The sequence below is a fragment of the Blennius ocellaris genome (assembly GCF_963422515.1).
Source record: "Blennius ocellaris genome assembly, chromosome: 17".
NCBI lineage: Eukaryota > Metazoa > Chordata > Actinopteri > Blenniiformes > Blenniidae > Blennius > Blennius ocellaris.
In genome coordinates this window covers 9,012,380-9,030,689 of record NC_137666.1, presented here as the reverse complement: position 1 = coordinate 9,030,689, position 18,310 = coordinate 9,012,380, and the positions used below count along the sequence as shown (strand labels likewise).

The 18,310-nt window shown below is 42.4% G+C and overlaps 1 protein-coding gene across 1 annotated transcript in view; it reads left to right on the top strand.

Moving 5' to 3' along the window:
* The window catches only part of grin3ba (glutamate receptor, ionotropic, N-methyl-D-aspartate 3Ba), a gene marked incomplete at its 5' end in the record, with an annotated part of 72,572 nt that extends 54,595 nt beyond the window's left edge, over positions 1-17,977 (top strand). The window contains 5 exons of the mRNA XM_080512283.1: positions 2,492-2,607; positions 12,908-13,059; positions 14,231-14,395; positions 15,997-16,064; positions 16,890-17,977. Of these exons, the coding sequence (XP_080368409.1) occupies positions 2,492-2,607; positions 12,908-13,059; positions 14,231-14,395; positions 15,997-16,064; positions 16,890-17,865 (1,477 nt within the window). The 3' untranslated portion in view covers positions 17,866-17,977. The remainder of the gene's footprint in view (positions 1-2,491; positions 2,608-12,907; positions 13,060-14,230; positions 14,396-15,996; positions 16,065-16,889) is intronic.
* Positions 17,978-18,310: the final 333 nt, after the last annotated feature.

Here is an 18,310-nt window from a genome sequence, read left to right as displayed (position 1 = left end):
GTTTTAAAAAATTGAGTGACATACAATAGAATTGGTTTTAGGGAAATGAAATAAGTGGGGGTTTTTTTTATAATTTATGGCCTACCAATTCTACTCATTCATCCTTCTTCTCTAACAGGTCAAATAATTTTACTTCATGGGCTACATACAGCCCAGTTTCATCTCAATAGTGCCATAATAACCATTGAATTTAAACCTTTTAAAGTTTTTCTCTGTGGTAGCACAGTGAATACGTGATGAAAGTGTCAAGATTATCTGAAAACAATACAATATCTTCCAAAAAATTTGTACAATCTCAATATAAGCCAATTGTAATGAAACATTCTGATGCAAACTACAGTGACATGTGCCCCAAAAACCTTTCCGACAGCTTTTGCATTATGCATGTTTTGACCAACTCACCCTGACAGCATGTCTTTGAGGCTTGTTTAACAGGAATGAGGTTTTGTGGCTTCACTGATGTCTCAGCTCAGGTCTCAGTGCTGTTGTCTTCTTTACTCTAAGAAAGTCTGTTAAATTATCAATAATTTTTACCAGTTGCTTGGTGATTTAGTGGATCGGATTGGAGCCTTTCGCAGGCTGGTTTTGGGCCTTAATTTTATCACCCCTGTTCTTTATCACTTTATCTAACTAAGGATTGCAGGGCTCTGGAGATATGACTATGGGTGAAGGCAATGTACACCCTAAGAGAGACAGACCATAACACACACTCACGTTCACACATGGGGGTTGTTTCAGGATCACCATTTAACGTTAAGGACATGTTTTGTGTTGAAATAACATCCACGAACAAGAAGAACATTCGATATATAATGTGTTCACAATATACAACAAGTTTAACAAACAAAAAAAAAAGTTTATCACGGCTGCTGCATAGTGTACCAAACACAGCAAATACTCTCACACCTATAGCCACACACACTTCTCAGACACAATGCGTACTCCTCTGAGCTCCGGCAGCGATGCTGAGATAGTGCATGTGCTGACTTTGTGATGCAAGTGTGAAGATACAAAGCGCTTGTTCGGAGAAAGCGGATGAGAACAGGGAAGATGAAGGCGTCGTTTGTTTGCGTGCGAGGCAAAGCGCAAGTGGAAGTCACAGCGGTGCAGAGAACCAAGAGGAGGCTGCAAAACACTGTGTTAGCAGATCTACTGACCCCAATACTGCACTCAAATCTCAGGTAGAAGAGGGGGGTAAAAAAGAAGCCTCCCTCGCCTTCTCCTGGAGACTGAATGCCGAGGGCTACACATGCACCTGCACACAAATATCAAACTCTCAGAGGAATTAATGCATGCTCAAGCACATACTTATACACAGGCTAAAAAGTTCAAGTTGGGTCCAATCTCTTTCATGTTTGTATATATGCTCACTCAAAGACACACACACACACACACACACACACACACACACACACACACACACACACACACACACACACACACACACACACACACACACACACACACACACACACACACTCTCATAGTCTTGCATTGGGTAACTCTCGACACTCTTAACTGCAGAGAGAGAAGACTCTTTCCTTTCTCATCTCCCTGTTCCTCATATTTGACAGGTCTAGACAGAGAAAAAGAGACTTTCCTGCTTTGCCAAAACTGCAAAGACTTTGTAAAGTCAACGTTTTGTTTAGCACTAAATGTCCTGAATAACAAGTTTCAGGTAATTTAATCAGTCTGCTCCATTTCTCCCATTAGGCCAACAATCTGCTTGTATGTTTGCTTTTTCTTGTAAATGTACTTATGTATCTGTCTCCTTTGATCTGTTTGTGTTTGTTCATTGTTATAATGAATTTGTGGGGGATTTTTGATTTCTGGGCACGGATGCATCTTTTCGTCTTTATCAGCAGTTTGTGCAGGGGTATAAGTCAGACCCCCATGTGCTGCTTTTCATATCCCAAAACAAATCCACTGCCATCGTGACTAGCAGTACAGGCTGCACGCAGTCTATAATTAGAGGTCAATTAGGGTCAATTGGATCGATACCGCTGGAGTAACAGAGTCTTCTTCGGTGTGTATAATGTCTTATCAGCCTGCCACAGAGGCTGTTGGTTTAGGTAATGATGTATGTGTTTACATAGTGTGTTAGAATGCAGTTAATCTCATCCTCTGGATAAATGACACAGTGGGATGAAGGACCCAAATCCAGAGCTCCCCAAAAAGGGTCTGGCAAGTCATAAAAAGTGTGGTGGAGTTAATCTGATTTACAGGTCATGTATAAAATTGGAGGTTAGTTGCCCTCAATTAATGCAACTTTCTTCCTTGTCGCGCGTGTGTGTGTGTGTGTGTGTGTGTGTGTGTGTGTGTGTGTGTGTGTGTGTGTGTGTGTGTGTGTGTGTGTGTGTGTGTGTGTGTGTGTGTGTGTGTGTGTGTGTGTGTGTGTGTGTGTGTGTGTGTGTGTGTGTGTGTGTGTGTGTGTGTGTGTGTGTGTGTGTGTGTGTGTGTGTGTGTGTGTGTGTGTGTGTTGGTGGTGAAGGACAGATCCTCCTGCCCTGGATGCATTCATCATGGATAAAGCTCTGTTGGACTTTGAGGTCTCTATCGACGCAGACTGCAAACTGCTCACCGTGGGAAAGCCATTTGCCATTGAAGGTGCACACACGGTCACACTCACGCTTGTTTTTTTAATTGCAAGCATTTGTAAATAAGTGTGGGCATTCCCTGGAGGTGTTTTTAATGACCACCTTAGAATTCACTTGGTTTCTTTTTTTTAATGGTTACACTTATTTTACAATTTCCACATGTTGATTCCTTGTTTTTTCTTTTTCTTTTCACGCTTCTAAACACTCTACAGCTCACTTTGGAAAATTGCTTTGAAATCTTGTTTACTCTGCCGTCTTCGCCAAAGTCCCAATATGTCCAACCCCAGCCTCTCACCTCACCTTTACTTTTATACTGTGTTTTGTGCTCTAAAACATTTTTGGAAAATCCGACATGATGATGGTTGTCTTTCGGTTGCGCCATTTCAAAGTTGCCACAGCCGATCGTGATCCACATTTTTTTCTTTGCACAAGTAATACACCAGATTGCCCTTGTTGATGCAACCCTCAATGGAATTGGAACCTCAACCTTCCAGTTATGCGTGTGCTGTTCTAAACTTTAGGACACCGCTTGCTCAACCTGACGTGAATATTCAAAAACTGACCTTGCGGGAACCAGATTTTTTTTTTAAACTTCCCCCAGCGGCAATGCGATTCCCTATAATCCGATAAAGAACACACACTAGTAATGTGAAGCGTGCTGATGTTCACCCATACATTCTGATCAAGTGCTGTAGTTAGCTACATGACTGACAGAATAACACGGGGATTCACTGAGTGAACTCATAATGCTGCAGGCTGAGAGAAATCCACTATCTATTATTAAAAGCGCTGCCCAGTCTGAACGCTTTAGACCAGAGTGCGCACAGTTTCAACCGACTGCTACGCAGTCATGAAGCATATAAACAAATCCTCCACTAGTCAGAGAGCGGCTAATGATCCACACAGGGGGTTGGTGTGTCGAAATCTTTGTATTTTGTGCAGATGCTTACATGTGTATTTGGAAGTTTGTGAAATACCAAAGTTATTTTCCAAGGTTTGTAGTGTTTTTGTTCTCTTTCTTTTTCCAAAACTTACTTTATCCACCAAGGGATCACCATAGCGCTCCTTGGCATGCATGATAGACTTTTACATGTAAAATTAAGTAAAGTTTTAGTCTGTGTAGCATCTTCTCTCGTACCTCTGCTAGTATATAATATAACAAATTAAGTATACACACACTACATTAGTAGAAGCTTTTAAACTAGATAAAATACAGTGTGGCTGCATGTATTGGAATATATGAAGTATGGACTACTTTTAAAATCATAACTCAGCTGAGTGCACCAACACTGAATTTACCCTCTGAACATTTGAGCTGCCTTCATCAGCCAATAACTTTCTTCATTAAAAGCCAAAATCCTCACTTGTTATTCATTTCTTCTCTACGCAAATTCATACAAAGTTAACCTACAATCTCTGCAATCAAAAAGATATAGTAGAAATAAATGAAGCTACATCAACACTATATTATATTATATATATGACATATGACATATGATCAAATATCAATGTGATCATGTAAAGGTTGTCAAAAAAAACATCAAGTGTAGAAAAGCAAAAGTCATTTGAAAAGTGGATTTTGTTTTTCATGCTTTGGTAAAACCCCTCGTGTGCCCACGGAACGACATGAAAAGTGCACATCTCTGGTCAAAACAGGGTATTTGGTCCTGAGTCCTGAGATATCCTTCTGTCAGTAAGTCCAGTAGCTCTAATCTCATCATCTTTTGAAGTTAAATACATAATGTTTGACTCACCTAATGATCACTATCGGTAATAAATCCTCCTTTGATACACTTGTTAATTACCTCGCAAGCTTATTCTCACTCTGTTTACTCACTTAAGTAAGAGCTTCAGTAACACTTGCAGCTCTGTTGCAGTAAAAAGTAGGAGATACTGTGATGTGTAGGCACATATACAAGGATATAATATATCACTTGTAGAAAAAAAAAAATGGCATTCCGACGACCTGCCAGAAGAAATTATGTCTCGGCTCTAATAAAAGTCAGGGTTTCCCTTTCACTGAGGTAAATAAACGATTCAAGACATATTGCAAGTTTTCTAATATTCTAGTCACATGTCATCTGCACATATATCCCCAAGTGAAGGTGCCTTTGAAGTGAAATTCCTGCTGGCAGACCACATTTATTGGATCTATCAGACATTTAACCTCTTCACAATTCGGCTCAGTCACAAGATGATGTTTAATAGAATTGAATTAGCATGTATGCTCACGCTTGTCCTCTGATATACATTCATGCACACCATATTACTGTACCTTGTGCATGCATTTTATGCATGCATTTCAGTTCAATCTTTTCTTTTCACTGTGCATCGCTGAGAAAGGCACAAACCAATAAACAGACAGTAAATAGATGCTGGTGGGGAGGCCACCTGGGACCAAATACTTACTTTGATAGCATTTCTCCGTCAATCAAAGCCGTAGCCTCGGAAAGACCCCAGTCCCACACTCCCTGCTCACTGTACAACCCTTGTTCACTGGAGATTATCCACTGCTTCCTTCACTGCGAAAGACAAAATGTGTCGAGAGACACTGCTCTGGCATTACTCATGATTGTGAAGATGCAAAAGCGAGTCTCATTTGTATGTATAGTGGGTCAGTTTGATGACTGCTTGATTCACTGTCTACACAAAAAGGCCAACACAGGATCCAGGCTGGCTTCAGTAGCAATTCACCTCACAGTCTGCGCAAGGAAGCGTCGGAGGTGAGTGAATAACTCAATAAGTCTGAACGCTATAGGAGGAAAGAGCAGGAAATGGCCCAGACAGGAAATGTTAGAGGGGAGAAACACATAAGCACGAGGAGAGGAGGAGATTTGAAAAAGAAAATGGACAGAATAAATGACGAGAGAGTAAGAGAAAGAACAACAAAAGCGGAGGAATCGAGTGAGGTGGGAGTTGAGCATAGGAAGGAGATAGAGGGCTTTCATTTGCCCACTGCCAGTTTGCGCCTTTCTGCACAGCGAGTGATAAAAGAGCCAGCCAACAGAGTCCCCTAATCAAGACAAACCTTCACCCCAAGCAGAAAAAATTGTGAGGGTGGGGGCCAAAGGACAGAAGGAGGTGAAGGATGGCGGAAGGAGGGAGTGATATTTGGTCCATCTGAGGATGCAGGCGGGATTTATAGAGCGGTTTGTGGTCAGGGGATACACAGCGACCGAGGAATTGGGGACTGTGGAGTCGCTGCAGGCGAGGTGCTCAGCTCCAATCTTCAGGCTGCTTAAGCAGAGAGAGATGCGGGGGTGTCTGTGTGTGTCTGTTTTCACTGAGTGCTGCTGGGAGATGTTTACGACAGCCGAGACACACCCCATTAATAATATCGCCGCTGAACACGCAGCCACTCGTCGCTTGTTTTGTGTGTGTGTGTGTGTGTGTGTGTGTGTGTGTGTGTGTGTGTGTGTGTGTGTGTGTGTGTGTGTGTGTGTGTGTGTGTGTGTGTGTGTGTGTGTGTGTGTGTGTGTGTGTGTGTGTGTGTGTGTGTGTGTGTGTGTGTGTGTGTGTGTGTGTGTGTGTGTGTGTGTGTGTGTGTGTGTGTGTGTGTGTGTGTGTGTGTGTGTGTGCGCGTAAGTGGTCCACACAAGCTCAGTCGAGCGGGACGGAGCATGTCTGAGGATCAAAATGCTGCTGGCAGGAGATGCTTTTGGCGGCGTGAGACTGTTGTTGGTCGGGCAGCTCACGTCTGGCAGGAGTGACGCACAGACGTCTTTGTCTACTTTGTGTTTGTGTGCGTGTGTCTGTGAATGTGTGCGTGTGTGAGTGTGGGTACGAATATGTGAAATTCCACTACACAATACTACCATTCAAAAGGCCATTGTGATAAAGTACTTTGATATAAGTAAAAGGATGTTGGGCTGAAACAATGAGGCTAATTGCCAGAAGCCAGACGTTATTAGTTATTATTGTGGAAAACAGTTTTCAAAGTGAATCTTGATGCTGCCAGAGAGCTTCAGGGGTGCAGCTGCAAGTAAAATCTGGGGGTCTGGGTGGTGCATTTTCCTAGTGTGATATTTTTTGTATATATATGTTAATATGTTTAACTAAACCAAGTTATTTAGAAGTGTACTATAGATCAATTGTGGAGGGTTAGTACATTATGGGAGGCTCATCCTCCCTTGAGTTTACATATTTAAAACAAAATTGCCTAATCTTGTAAAAACTTTCCACATTTCTTTTTCTGTGTGATAACAATCCGTGTTGTTGACTGTTGGACCACAATGTGACATGGCCAGTCTGTGTTTTCATCTGCACTGTTACCGCTGACTTGAAGGAGATCTAGAAGTCAATGTCAGAAGAAGGTCACTTATATTCATATACAACAATTAGGCTACATTTGAATATATATCCTAGTGTCAATGGCCAGGGCTCTGAAAAGAAACTACTTTGTGTAGTTTAAACATTTTTATGTCTGTTTTACACTCAATACATGATTAATTGTCGACAATGAGTAAAGGCAGCCAGAGTCCGTGTCCGGGGATCGGGTCGTCAAGGCACCTGCCGTCGACTGCCACCCAATCCACACTGCACCCGACCCCTACGGCAGCCTCTGTGGGTGGTGGGTCCACAGGAGGATGAGGAAGAGGGGCCCGCGTCGTCCCTTCGGGCTGAGCCCGGCCGAGTCCCGCGGGCAAGAACGCGGCCACCAGGCGCTCGCGTGCGAGCCTCCACCCCGGGCCTGGCTCCAGGGTGTGGCCCCGGCTGCGCCAAACCGGGCGACGTCACCTTGCTCCTCTTGCGTGTATCCATGGGGGTTTTGTGAACTGCTTTTAGTCTGACCCGTCGCCTCGGACCTGTTTGCCTTGGGAGACCCTACTGGGGGGGCAAGCCCCCCGACAACATAGCTCCGAGGGTCATTCGGGTGCTCAAACTCCCCCACCACGATAAGGTTGCAGTTCAAGGGGAGGTGTTTCGGGCATGTCCCTCCGGTAGGAGGCCTCGGGGCAGACCCAGGACACGCTGGAGGGACTATGTCTCTCGGCTGGCCTGGGAACGCCTTGGGGTGCCACCGGAGGAGCTGGAGGAAGTGTCTGGGGCGAGGGAAGTCTGGGCTACTCTGCTCAGACTGCTGCCTCCGCGACCCGGCCCCGGATAAAGCGGTAGCCAATGGATGGATGGATGGATGGATGGATGGATGGAGTAAAGGCAGGTCAATGGACAGGTCTCTCGTCCATCACAGGATGAACACGGAGAAACAAACCACCACACACACTCAGAATAGCCACTATATTATCTAAACACATGTTTCTGATCTGTGGGACTAAACCAAAGTTAGTAAGACGAGATATTAAACACTATAATATCTGAAGCTTTTCCTTTTTCTTTGTCTTGACTTCACTCTTCAGATCAATAGATCTAGATCAGTCTGCTGTTTTATTCCATTTGGTGTAAAAGTAGTTGTGCTTGAGTATGGATTAATATTACTCTTTCCACCTCTGCCTTGAGCATATTTTGATTTCTGAGATGAGGGGACACTTGATCCTGTCTTACTACTCAGATTATACTCTTAGTCTTCTCAAGGATGGCTTATAATTAAAATATATTCAAAATATTCTTCTTCTGTATTGACAGTAAATTCACTTATATTATGACAACAACAATAACATAAAAATGTCAAAATGTAAAATAACACCGGGAGGAAGCCGTCTTCTGTATAGAAAATGCAACAATAAAAGAATAACTCTCTCTTTATGTCTTATCGGACATTTAAGCATATGATAACGTAAACGATATAACAGTAGCTGCACAAAAATACCAGTTTCACAAACATTTTGTGGGATGATTGTGAGTATAGGAATGACTATTTCACATTTAGAAAAGTAAAAATAATAAAATAAATGCTCAATGGAAAAAGTACACCGCATATTTTCATGCATATGTCTAAAAGCCCTGGACAAGACTTGAAAAGTAGACTTGTTCTGACAAAAAGAGGACATTTTGTCACGCTGCTTAACCTTCAGTTAACATTACCTTACTTTGCAATCTGTTATCATTCTATCAGTACTTAGCTCTTATTTCTTTATCTTTTGAGGCTGAAAACATCATGTTTATATGTTAACACATCTATTGATGTGATAAATCCTCCTTTCAGACAGTTGTTAATTACCTTTTTTTAATAGGTCTGAGAGAGATGATCAAGCCACAGGTACTTTGTGTAGGTGAAACAGATTTTGAACAATTATGTCTTTTCTAAAGTTAGTACAAGATAAATCCATCCCCCGAAAAAATCGAAAAGGTGTTTCATGCTTCACCTCGTTTGATCAGAAAATAATAAGTACTTTCTAAGACTGTGTTTAAAATTTACAAAAAAAAAAAAAAATGGTCAGTAGAGCTTTTAAATAAACCTTAATGTGCTCCAGTGTGTCTGTGAGTAGGTGGGTGGGGGATTTGAGTGACAGCTCTGGGACTTTCAGGCCTGTGATGGAATACATGAATGTCTGGGGAAAAGAATCAAAACAAATGACGAGAGCTGCCCACTTGTACTTCACTGTTTGACTGAGTGCTCAGAAGAAATGTGCATGGAGATACGCTGATGACAGAAAAATGATGTCTGTCTGCTAAAAAAAAGAAGAAGAAGAAGAAGGAAAAAAATGAAAGACAAGGGAGACACTGAGACAAAAGAAGCGGACTTGAGAGAGCAGCTGAGAGATAAAGAGAGGAAGAATAGAACGAGGCAGAAAATGAACGAAAGTGAAAGGATGACGAGGATAAAGCGCGGACTTGCAGATTAAGAGACTGGCGGCAATGGTGGGAGCGAAACGACCTCGGACAGGGTGGACTGACGGGAAAAGGGAGTGAAAGATGCAGAGAAGAGAATGAGGAGAGATTGGAGGGTAAAGGAGTGTGAGAGCAAAGCTTTGGAAAGTCTTTGTCATGGAGGAAGCAGAGTGTGACAGAAACGTGAACCTTCGTTATTCTCTGTTTCTGTCCACAACCCCCATCAGGCTCACGCACCTTGACAGCCCAATAACACACACACACACACACAAACACACACACACGCACACAATATATGAGACACACTGGCAAACAGCTGCCAAATCTGAGACAAGCCCACTTCCGAAAAAAACGCTGTTGGCATGACTATCTTTGACTGCGGTACAGATGAAATGAAACAAACAACCCCCGGGAGGTCTTGTATGGCAATAAATCTCACAGAGGGTCTTTTAATTCAAAAACGAGGGACACATTTCTTTCACTTTGTACCTGCAGAAACATTGGACGTGATGCTAAACAGATGCCGTCTCGCTAAGACATCGAAGGGAAGGGTAACGTTTCTCCCGAGCTATCAAGTAATGATACACGAATCTGCCGCAAATATAAATTAAAGCAATAAACACTGTTCGAAAGGTAATACTTAAATCTGTTACTTAATTTAAAAAAATAAAAAATTCTGGTTATTTCTTTTTGTTGCTTTATATTTTATTGCTGTCTGGTCTCGTCACACCACATACTGCCGCTTTAGCCTTAACTCGGGAGGAAGAAGGAAGTGTAAGGCAATGCTAATCAATTGATGATGAAACAATTTCGACAAATCAGGAATGAATTAATAGTTAATACTCCTAATAAATGATTTGCATTACAGCCTGCATAATTAAATAAACCTCACAAGCTATTAGGTCTATTTTTGTGACACTTTTTGATCCACATTGCATATTATTTCATTAGCGCGCCGTGTATTTTGGTGTAAATATGACTCTGCAAAGTAACCATTGACTGCAGCCGTGAGCGGCATGTAATTGAGCCTAAGATATAGCAATCCTTGCGAATATTTGGGGGGAATAAGTCATTACAAGTGGAAAAACAACAAAGTATCAACACACAGCTTTTGTAAAAGAACCGAATAAAAGCCCAGGCTTGCCATTCAAGTAAACAAATCCACTGAGAAGCAGTTTCTAATTACGTTTTCTTGTTATTACCTTCAGCGTAATAATTTCAAGATGATTTTCATCCTCAAAAAAAGCACTGTGAAAATTCAAAATTGTTGCTGATGCAAGAAAAAGCCACACTTCGGTTATTGCAAAGCATTACCATCAACAGAAGAACACGATCCACCAGAGAGGATGTTCATGAGGCTGAAATAAGGACGTACTCTCTGTACTTTTGTGGTGTCTGTATTTGAGTATGTGAATTTTTGAAGACTTTTTATTGCATTTCAACACAATTATAGTCACTTCCCCCCTTTATGCAGAGTTTATAGCCCAATTACTTCTACACATACAGATTCCAAGTACAGTGAGAAGTTAGTTATCGATAATGAAGCTGCAGAATTTGTCAAATTCAAGAGTGATCGTGTTCCATATATAATCCCTTTTGTTTCATATTCGGTCTATTCAGGTGTTTTATAAATTGTTTTATTACAACGGTGTTATTTCTGATGTAAAACTATGACACGAGTTGAATGGTCCGTGTTGATGGCTCCATACTGACAAAAATAGTAATAATAGCGACGGTGTGTGTTTTTGCATATGACTCCACCCCCACCACAAAATAAGGCCCAAGATGACATGAAAAGGCATTTTAACTTTTGTGCTCAAGTACATTTCAGAGCCTGTATTGATTTACGTCCATTTGAATGAGGTTGCGTCATTACTTTTACTTTTTCCACTTCTGCTCGAGCGAAGAGTGCGAGTGCATTTGCTAACGCCACGCTGAAATATCAGCATGTTATTGAGTCTCCATGCTCATGGATTGAAGCTGCCCTTTGTTTGGCCTTCCTACATCACGGGGTGTTGTATCTCTACCCGGAGGGGGATTGGCTGTGAAGTGAGCATCGAGCAGATGATCTGCGTCATAGACTATGATAAGTGTTTTGAAACTGACGGCTCCAGTGATGAGGTCGGAATAGGTGAGAGGGAGGAGGTCCAATTATTTTCGATGTTGCGTGAATGGATTTTGATGGTATTTGGAAATGTAGTCACAAAACAGACTCAATAGCTGGAGGAGGCGCTCACTTTGCAGTATGTGTCATAAAACTATCAGTAAATGGAATAAAACATTTAAAGGTCAATGGGTAAACTAGTTTAAAGTGTCGTGTACAGTTTAATATTCTTCAGGGGAGCTCCGGGGATCGTTATCATGAAAATCTGTCTGATTAAAAGTTGAGTCTTGTGAAATGAAAAAGATAACGTGCATGGCAGGGGGGGGAAAAATTTATAAATCAGTGGCGTTGAATTAGAAGAGCAGGGAAAGTGAGTGCGGTGCACAGGTGAAGACTGAAATAAAAACTCTCTTCATAGGAAGACTAACGACATTAAAAGCCCATCTTTGACGTTTCTACATCTAAATCTTCAATTTTTCCTCGCGGCAGAACCAAAGGTCCAACTTTCTCAATTTTCATTTACATATAAGAGATTTACAGTACAATAATACTTTGCCACAGGCTGAGCACAGCCGTGTGACTGTAACCAAAGGGAGTATAACTCTGCATAAGCAGCATAGTCAGGTAAAATATGGGAACATTTGCATATAATTCACACGGGGTAGTCTGGAGGGTGGTTACAGACATGATCCCACTCCTCTACCTCAAGCAGGTATCAGACTCCTTGATGCGAGCCTAAAAATGGTCTGACCTGAAAGATTGAAGGGCACTGAGAGCAAAATAAATCGACAATGCACGTCTTGTCTGAAGCGTTTGGCCTTTCTCAGAAAAAGTTTCATTGTGGAAGATGAGTGTAGGATTCCTCACAAGGGTTCAGTAAAAAGACCAGGAGGACTTATCTCGCATAGTTTTCTCCCTAAATAATTGAGCCAGTGTTTGCATTTCTGCTTGCAAAGGTTTCCTTTCCCCCATCGTGCGTGCTGTCTTGATCATCTACTTGCGGGGCCATCTGGAAAGATGTGAAAGTCATCGAGGTTGATCCAGGCTGCAGACTCTCTTGTCGTTCTGTAGTCAAAAGCTTATAAGAGCAACGGACAACTCTGCATATGAACTTGATCCACTTTGATGTATTTTGTACCACAACAGACATCTCCACCAGCTTTAGAGGTCTTTGTTCTTCATCTCCCCGCACAATTGCCACCCCGCAAAAGGACAATGTATTTGCTCTGTATATGCACCGCAACTTTGGCCGAAAAATATGCTTGATTCTGATTCCAACTGAAGGCTGTGAACCCATAAATCTCCTTTTTCTTTTTCCCACAGGGCATCGGCCCTTTGGCTAACTGCAACTGGCTGACTGTGGTTTTCCTGCACAAAAACACCACATTCGTCAGTCTCCCTCTAAGCTGTGGCTGTAGCTCTTAGGTATTTTACCTATGCTGTATGTACTTACATCTGTGTCCATTTCCCCTTCCAGGCTACGGCATCGGCCTTCCCCAGGGCTCCCCCCTCACCCGCAACGTGTCAGAATTTGTGAGTCGCTACAAGTCGGACGGATTCATGGACATGCTACATGACAAATGGTATAAAGTCGTGCCCTGTGGGAAGAGAGTCTTTGCAGTCACTGAGGTAACTCATTGGTAGTGTTAATGCATTGTGTACGTGTATTGCGTGTAAAGCAAAGCCTTCTGCCGCTGTACTTCTATAAATGAGTCTCCCTTTGGGACACCGGCAAGATTGCCTGCCAGCTAAGCACACATGCAGTGATACTTTCACACACACACACGGAGACAAAGACATAAAATCCCATAAACTCGAGTCTATTCACTTACCTTAACCAGAGTTACAGGCACGTACTGTCTGAGTGTCGATACTTGTTTGTGCCAGAGAAGAGTACTCTGCGTTCTCGCCCTCCTTTTTATTTCATGCTCTTTAAAGAACGGGGATTCTCTCGACAGAGCGCACTGTCTGTATCTATATCTCTTGTTTGTGAATAGAAAAACTACTTAACCCCCTTTGGCCATTCCTTTTAAATCCCACTTCAAAGTTGAATCATATTATAGCAACAAACACGATTACGCAGTCATAGGTTTCACCAATGAGAGCAAAGCCTTAAGTTCAGCCTCCATCAAGATGTTGTAACTATTCATCCCATTGGAGGCCCAGAGAGTGGGCTTCTTTCAAACAATGTGGGTGTCGGTGTGAACTTGCGCTTTGGATTGGGAGCATACGGAGGTCAGTGTTGTCGCTGATGAAACTGTCGAGTCAGCGTGGGGCTAATTGCCATCAAAGGTGGCACAAGAATGAGCTGGGTGGAGGAAGCATGATTAGAGAGCCGGAAAGGCTTGCCATTGCTTTTTCTTTTTTTTCCCCCCCACTTTCTCCTGGCCTATGAAAGCCTCAGATGAAACAGGCATTATGTCCAAAAAGTGTGAGTGAACCAAATGGAAACAATCAATTAACTATTGTCTTTCTTTAGCTTTTTCCGTGCCCGCTGCTGTTTCTCTCCATCACTCTCAGTTTTGCCTCTTCCATCTTTTCTTCCCAAAAATGTCTTTTACGCTGTTGCCCTCTTTTATTGAGTGCCATTCTTTTGGGCTTAGACAGCCAAACTCGATGCACAACAGCAGAATATCAATTGCACATTAACAAAAAGTGGCCCAAATGGTAATTATGTAAATATAAATCATCAATCTCAGTACTTCCCTGTCTGTTGACTTAAATCCTCACTAATCTGCGTCACTCCCCCAACTTCTCTTTCTCCCTTCCTGGCGCTCTCTTTCTGTCACCGCCCCCTCAGACTCTCCAGATGGGGATCCAGCATTTCTCGGGCCTGTTTGTGCTGCTGTGTATGGGGGTGGGTGGAGCTTTGCTGACCTTGGCAGGTGAACACACCTTCTATCACCTGGTGATCCCTCGCCTCCGGCGCACACACACGCTCCAGTACTGGCTACACACCAGCCAGGTGAGTAAACACATCCCACATACGTGCTGGTGTGTTTGTGTGCACGTCTGCTCTCTTACATCGCTTACATCTCAGACATGAGCACAGAAAGACGTATACATTTCTCCGTTTCTGGAGTTCCTGCACATGCAGATGCACACACGTGAACTCTGCCACACTCATGTGAGCAGCAGGCTGTTGGTGGGATAGCATCAGCCCCTGGAGCTCACCTTTTATTTGCAGACAACCTACGCCCTCTACTGGTGGGAACTCAGAACACTGGCAAAAGAAGCCAGAACATTAGAGCATTCTGCATTATGTTGTGTTGGACAGATTCAATTAAACATTTTTTTTTTTACATTAAGCTAATTGCATTAATTTCCGTAAATTAAGTTAATTACCTGATTTGGCTTTTAATGTCTTCTATAAATTACCTGGTTAATTTAAACTCTTCAAGCTGAGCAGTAGTGCTTTATTAAAAGATTCATGGCCACACTTTGTGCATTGATGCCTTTGTTAAATAAGCTTATTTTTAACTGACACGTGTTGTTTACAAATAAATATTACACAGTTCATTAAGTGTGTCTTTTTATTCTGGTTTATTAAAATAATTTTACTAAATCTAAATAAATGAATAAATGTGAATACATGATTCTGATTCATTCAAATATTTTTAAATGGTTTTACATAAAATTCCAATGTGTTATTTTCAAACTTAATGATAGTGGGTAATTAATAAATATGAGCTGAGGAAAGTCATTACACTGGTTCTCTGCAAGAGAAAGCAAGGAACCACAAATTGGGAATTTAAAGGTCACATTTTTTTTGTTTTTGTACAGAAACTTGAGCAATAACTAAATGAGGTGCCTTTGGCATCATTTTTGGGTGAATAATGAAACTAGCAGTGGGATTATCAAGACTGCTCACATTTGTTTGCTGCATCTCTCTAAAAGGGCAACCGCTGCCGGGCAGCCTCAAGCATTCATCATGAAAGCAGCAGCTCAGCTCTCTGGAAGGATGACATCTGAGTTAGTTCCTCAAGATTATTTCTGGCTGGAGTGAAACTCACATTTTCCAGCACTCATGTTCAAAGTCCATCCATCTTCCATCTAACGTGGCGCTGGAGCAAATCCAACGAGGTTGAAAAGCAGGATACGCCATGAACTGGTCTCCAGTCCACCACGGGGCAAATTCATACACATGCATATTTGAATATTATTGCCCACAAGCAATTCAGAAACGCCAATTAACCTAAAATACATGCACATGGATAATATCCTTTGGATGCAAGATACTAAACAGTGCACTAGTTATTCAATAAGATGCATTTGAGATCAGTCATACGTTCAAACATGGTTTAATTAAGCTAAAAACGGTGATACAGCAATTAAAAGGAGCAATAGAATCTAATACTTTAACTTTTCACAAGAATTTAAGCATTAAAACAGAATCACAATAATTTTAATAAATTATTCACACAAGTTCAACTGCAGGAGAAATAGCTGTCACAGACACAGACAGAATATGAGTTTTTAGAAATTCATGTCTCTGAATGTATTTCTGACCTGACAGTGCCGTAATAAGAAATCTTGATGATTAATACTTTTTTTTTTTTCTCATAGAAAATCCACAGAGCGCTCCACACCACGTATGAGGATGTCGGGAAGGAGCTGACTGGCCTCGACCAAAAGTAATCAAGTTACAGAGTGAAGAATTTCACATTTTGTTATCTTTTTTTTTTTTCTACCTTGGCAATCAAAATATAAGATGGACACATTTTATATAACATATAGAGAAATGTCAATGTGTTGTTGCAAGTGCAAATATTTAATTCACCATTAAGAAATGGTAATAATTTGTATTATTAGGGAATGGTTTATTTTTAATTTGCATATTTATTCACTGCCTTGCTAAAAGTCTGTTATGAGTCCACTCATATCTGTATGCAGTGCAAAGTCACTGCCAGCAGCCAGTTACCTAAGTGTAACATAAAGACTGGAGCCAAGGAGAAACAGCAAGCCTGGCTCCATCCAAGTGCAGCAAAATCTGCTTACCAGCATCTTTAAACCTCACTAATTAAAACATTTATATCTCATTTAATCTGCACTTGGCAAATGCTGACAGCTTATGTACCATATAGAGCCTTATCAATTCCATCATCTAACTCTTTGAAAGGAAGTGAACTGGCATATTTCCAGAAATATCTGGGTTTAAGAAAAAAAAAATTTCATTCTACATTAGAAACAGGTAGAAACTGTCATACTGCTCCAGCAGATTGTTTCACTTTGATGACTTGATAACAAAGTAATTTGTTAAGGACGAGTCCAGTAATAGTCTTTGGTCTATTCTCGATAATAGCTTTATAAAAGCAAAACACTTAAAGAAGGATTAACTTCTTTTCAAATTTAATAATCATCCTCATACTGTATAGACAAATGAAAATGTATCTGTGCGCTGCTGTACTGTATATCTCACTGGATATCTGCCCTTTGCTGTGATCTTCCTCTTTCACCAGCCCTTCCTCTTGTATCTCAGAGAACTGCACTCTCCACAGAAAGCAGCATCAGGCTCCTCCACCGTCTCCTCCTACATCCCTCCCTGCTTCCACCACAGCCGGGGACACCAGGAGCTCCTCGCCATCCCAGGAGCCGAAGGAGAAACGCGTACACTTTGACCTGGAAACGCTTCACAGTTACCGCCTGCGCACGCACACCGCCTCGGTGCGTGGCAGGCCAGGAATGGTCGGCCGTCCCGGGCTCGGCCTCGGCGGGTTAGGGCTGGTCAACCTGGGTAGTTTTACTTCCCCTCCACAAATTAGCCTCCATGCCAACGGGGGTCCCGTGTCCACTCTGGCTTCCACTGGCCTGGTGCTCTCGCCACTGGGGAACAGAGCGGCCCAGACCAGCCTGTGGGAGGGGGAGCTGCAGGAGCTGCAGGGGAAGATTGAAACCTTCCGTACCCAGCTGAGAGAGGCTCTGGCCAGGAGGGCTGAGATCCAGACCAGCCTGGAGCGAGAGAGGAGTGGGCTTGTTCGCAGGGATACGAGTCTCGAGAGGGAAAGAGACAGACAGAGGATACAAACTATTAACACAGACAGGAGCAGCTCCACTCAGCCCAAACTCCCCGAGAGAGACAGGACGAGCCAGCTGCAGACCCTGAACAATCAGCAGGCCGGGAGGGCTAACCCGTCAAGTGGGCCCGGGACTCTGGACCCTGGGAGGAGCAGCCAATTAAACACAGTTAACAGTCTGGACAGAGGAAGAGGCACCCAGTTACGCCCCGTTAACACTTTGACGGGGGAAAGAACGGTTCAGTCGCGCACTTCCACCAGTTTGGAGCGAAGTCGAGTCACCCCGCAAGGCGTTGGGAGCACAACTGTGCAATGCAGAAACAGTTCCAGCCTGGACAGACAGAAAGTGAACCTATCACGTGCTCTGAACGCTTTGGAGAGGACAAAAGCCAACCAATCGAGTGCAAGCAGCGGGACTTGATTCGCTCTCTGACGTGTCGGATCACAGGTGGAACTCGCATAGCCGCGGGAATTTGGCTTTGTTATTATGGGTTACCTTTGCTGATAAATTACAGTATATGTTTACTCACATTATTACTTACTGCAACCTAATATTTTCACGCGTTTTCAACACTCACGTAAAACTACAACTAAAAAAAAAAAAAAAAAAAAACTTTAACTGCAACTTACGTGCTGGTGAAATGTCTGTCATTCATGCAATCATAAATAAGCAATGTAATATTTAAGTGAAAGGCAAAAGTCATTCCAATAGCATCCCAACATACCAGTTACAAAAAAATGCAATGTGGATGCTAACAATCAAACACCTACAATAGAAATCATGAGAAACGATGAACCACGACGAATAACAGGCCTCAGAGTCTGGATGAAAAGGCCTCTAAGCACATTTGGATATCAGGGACAAG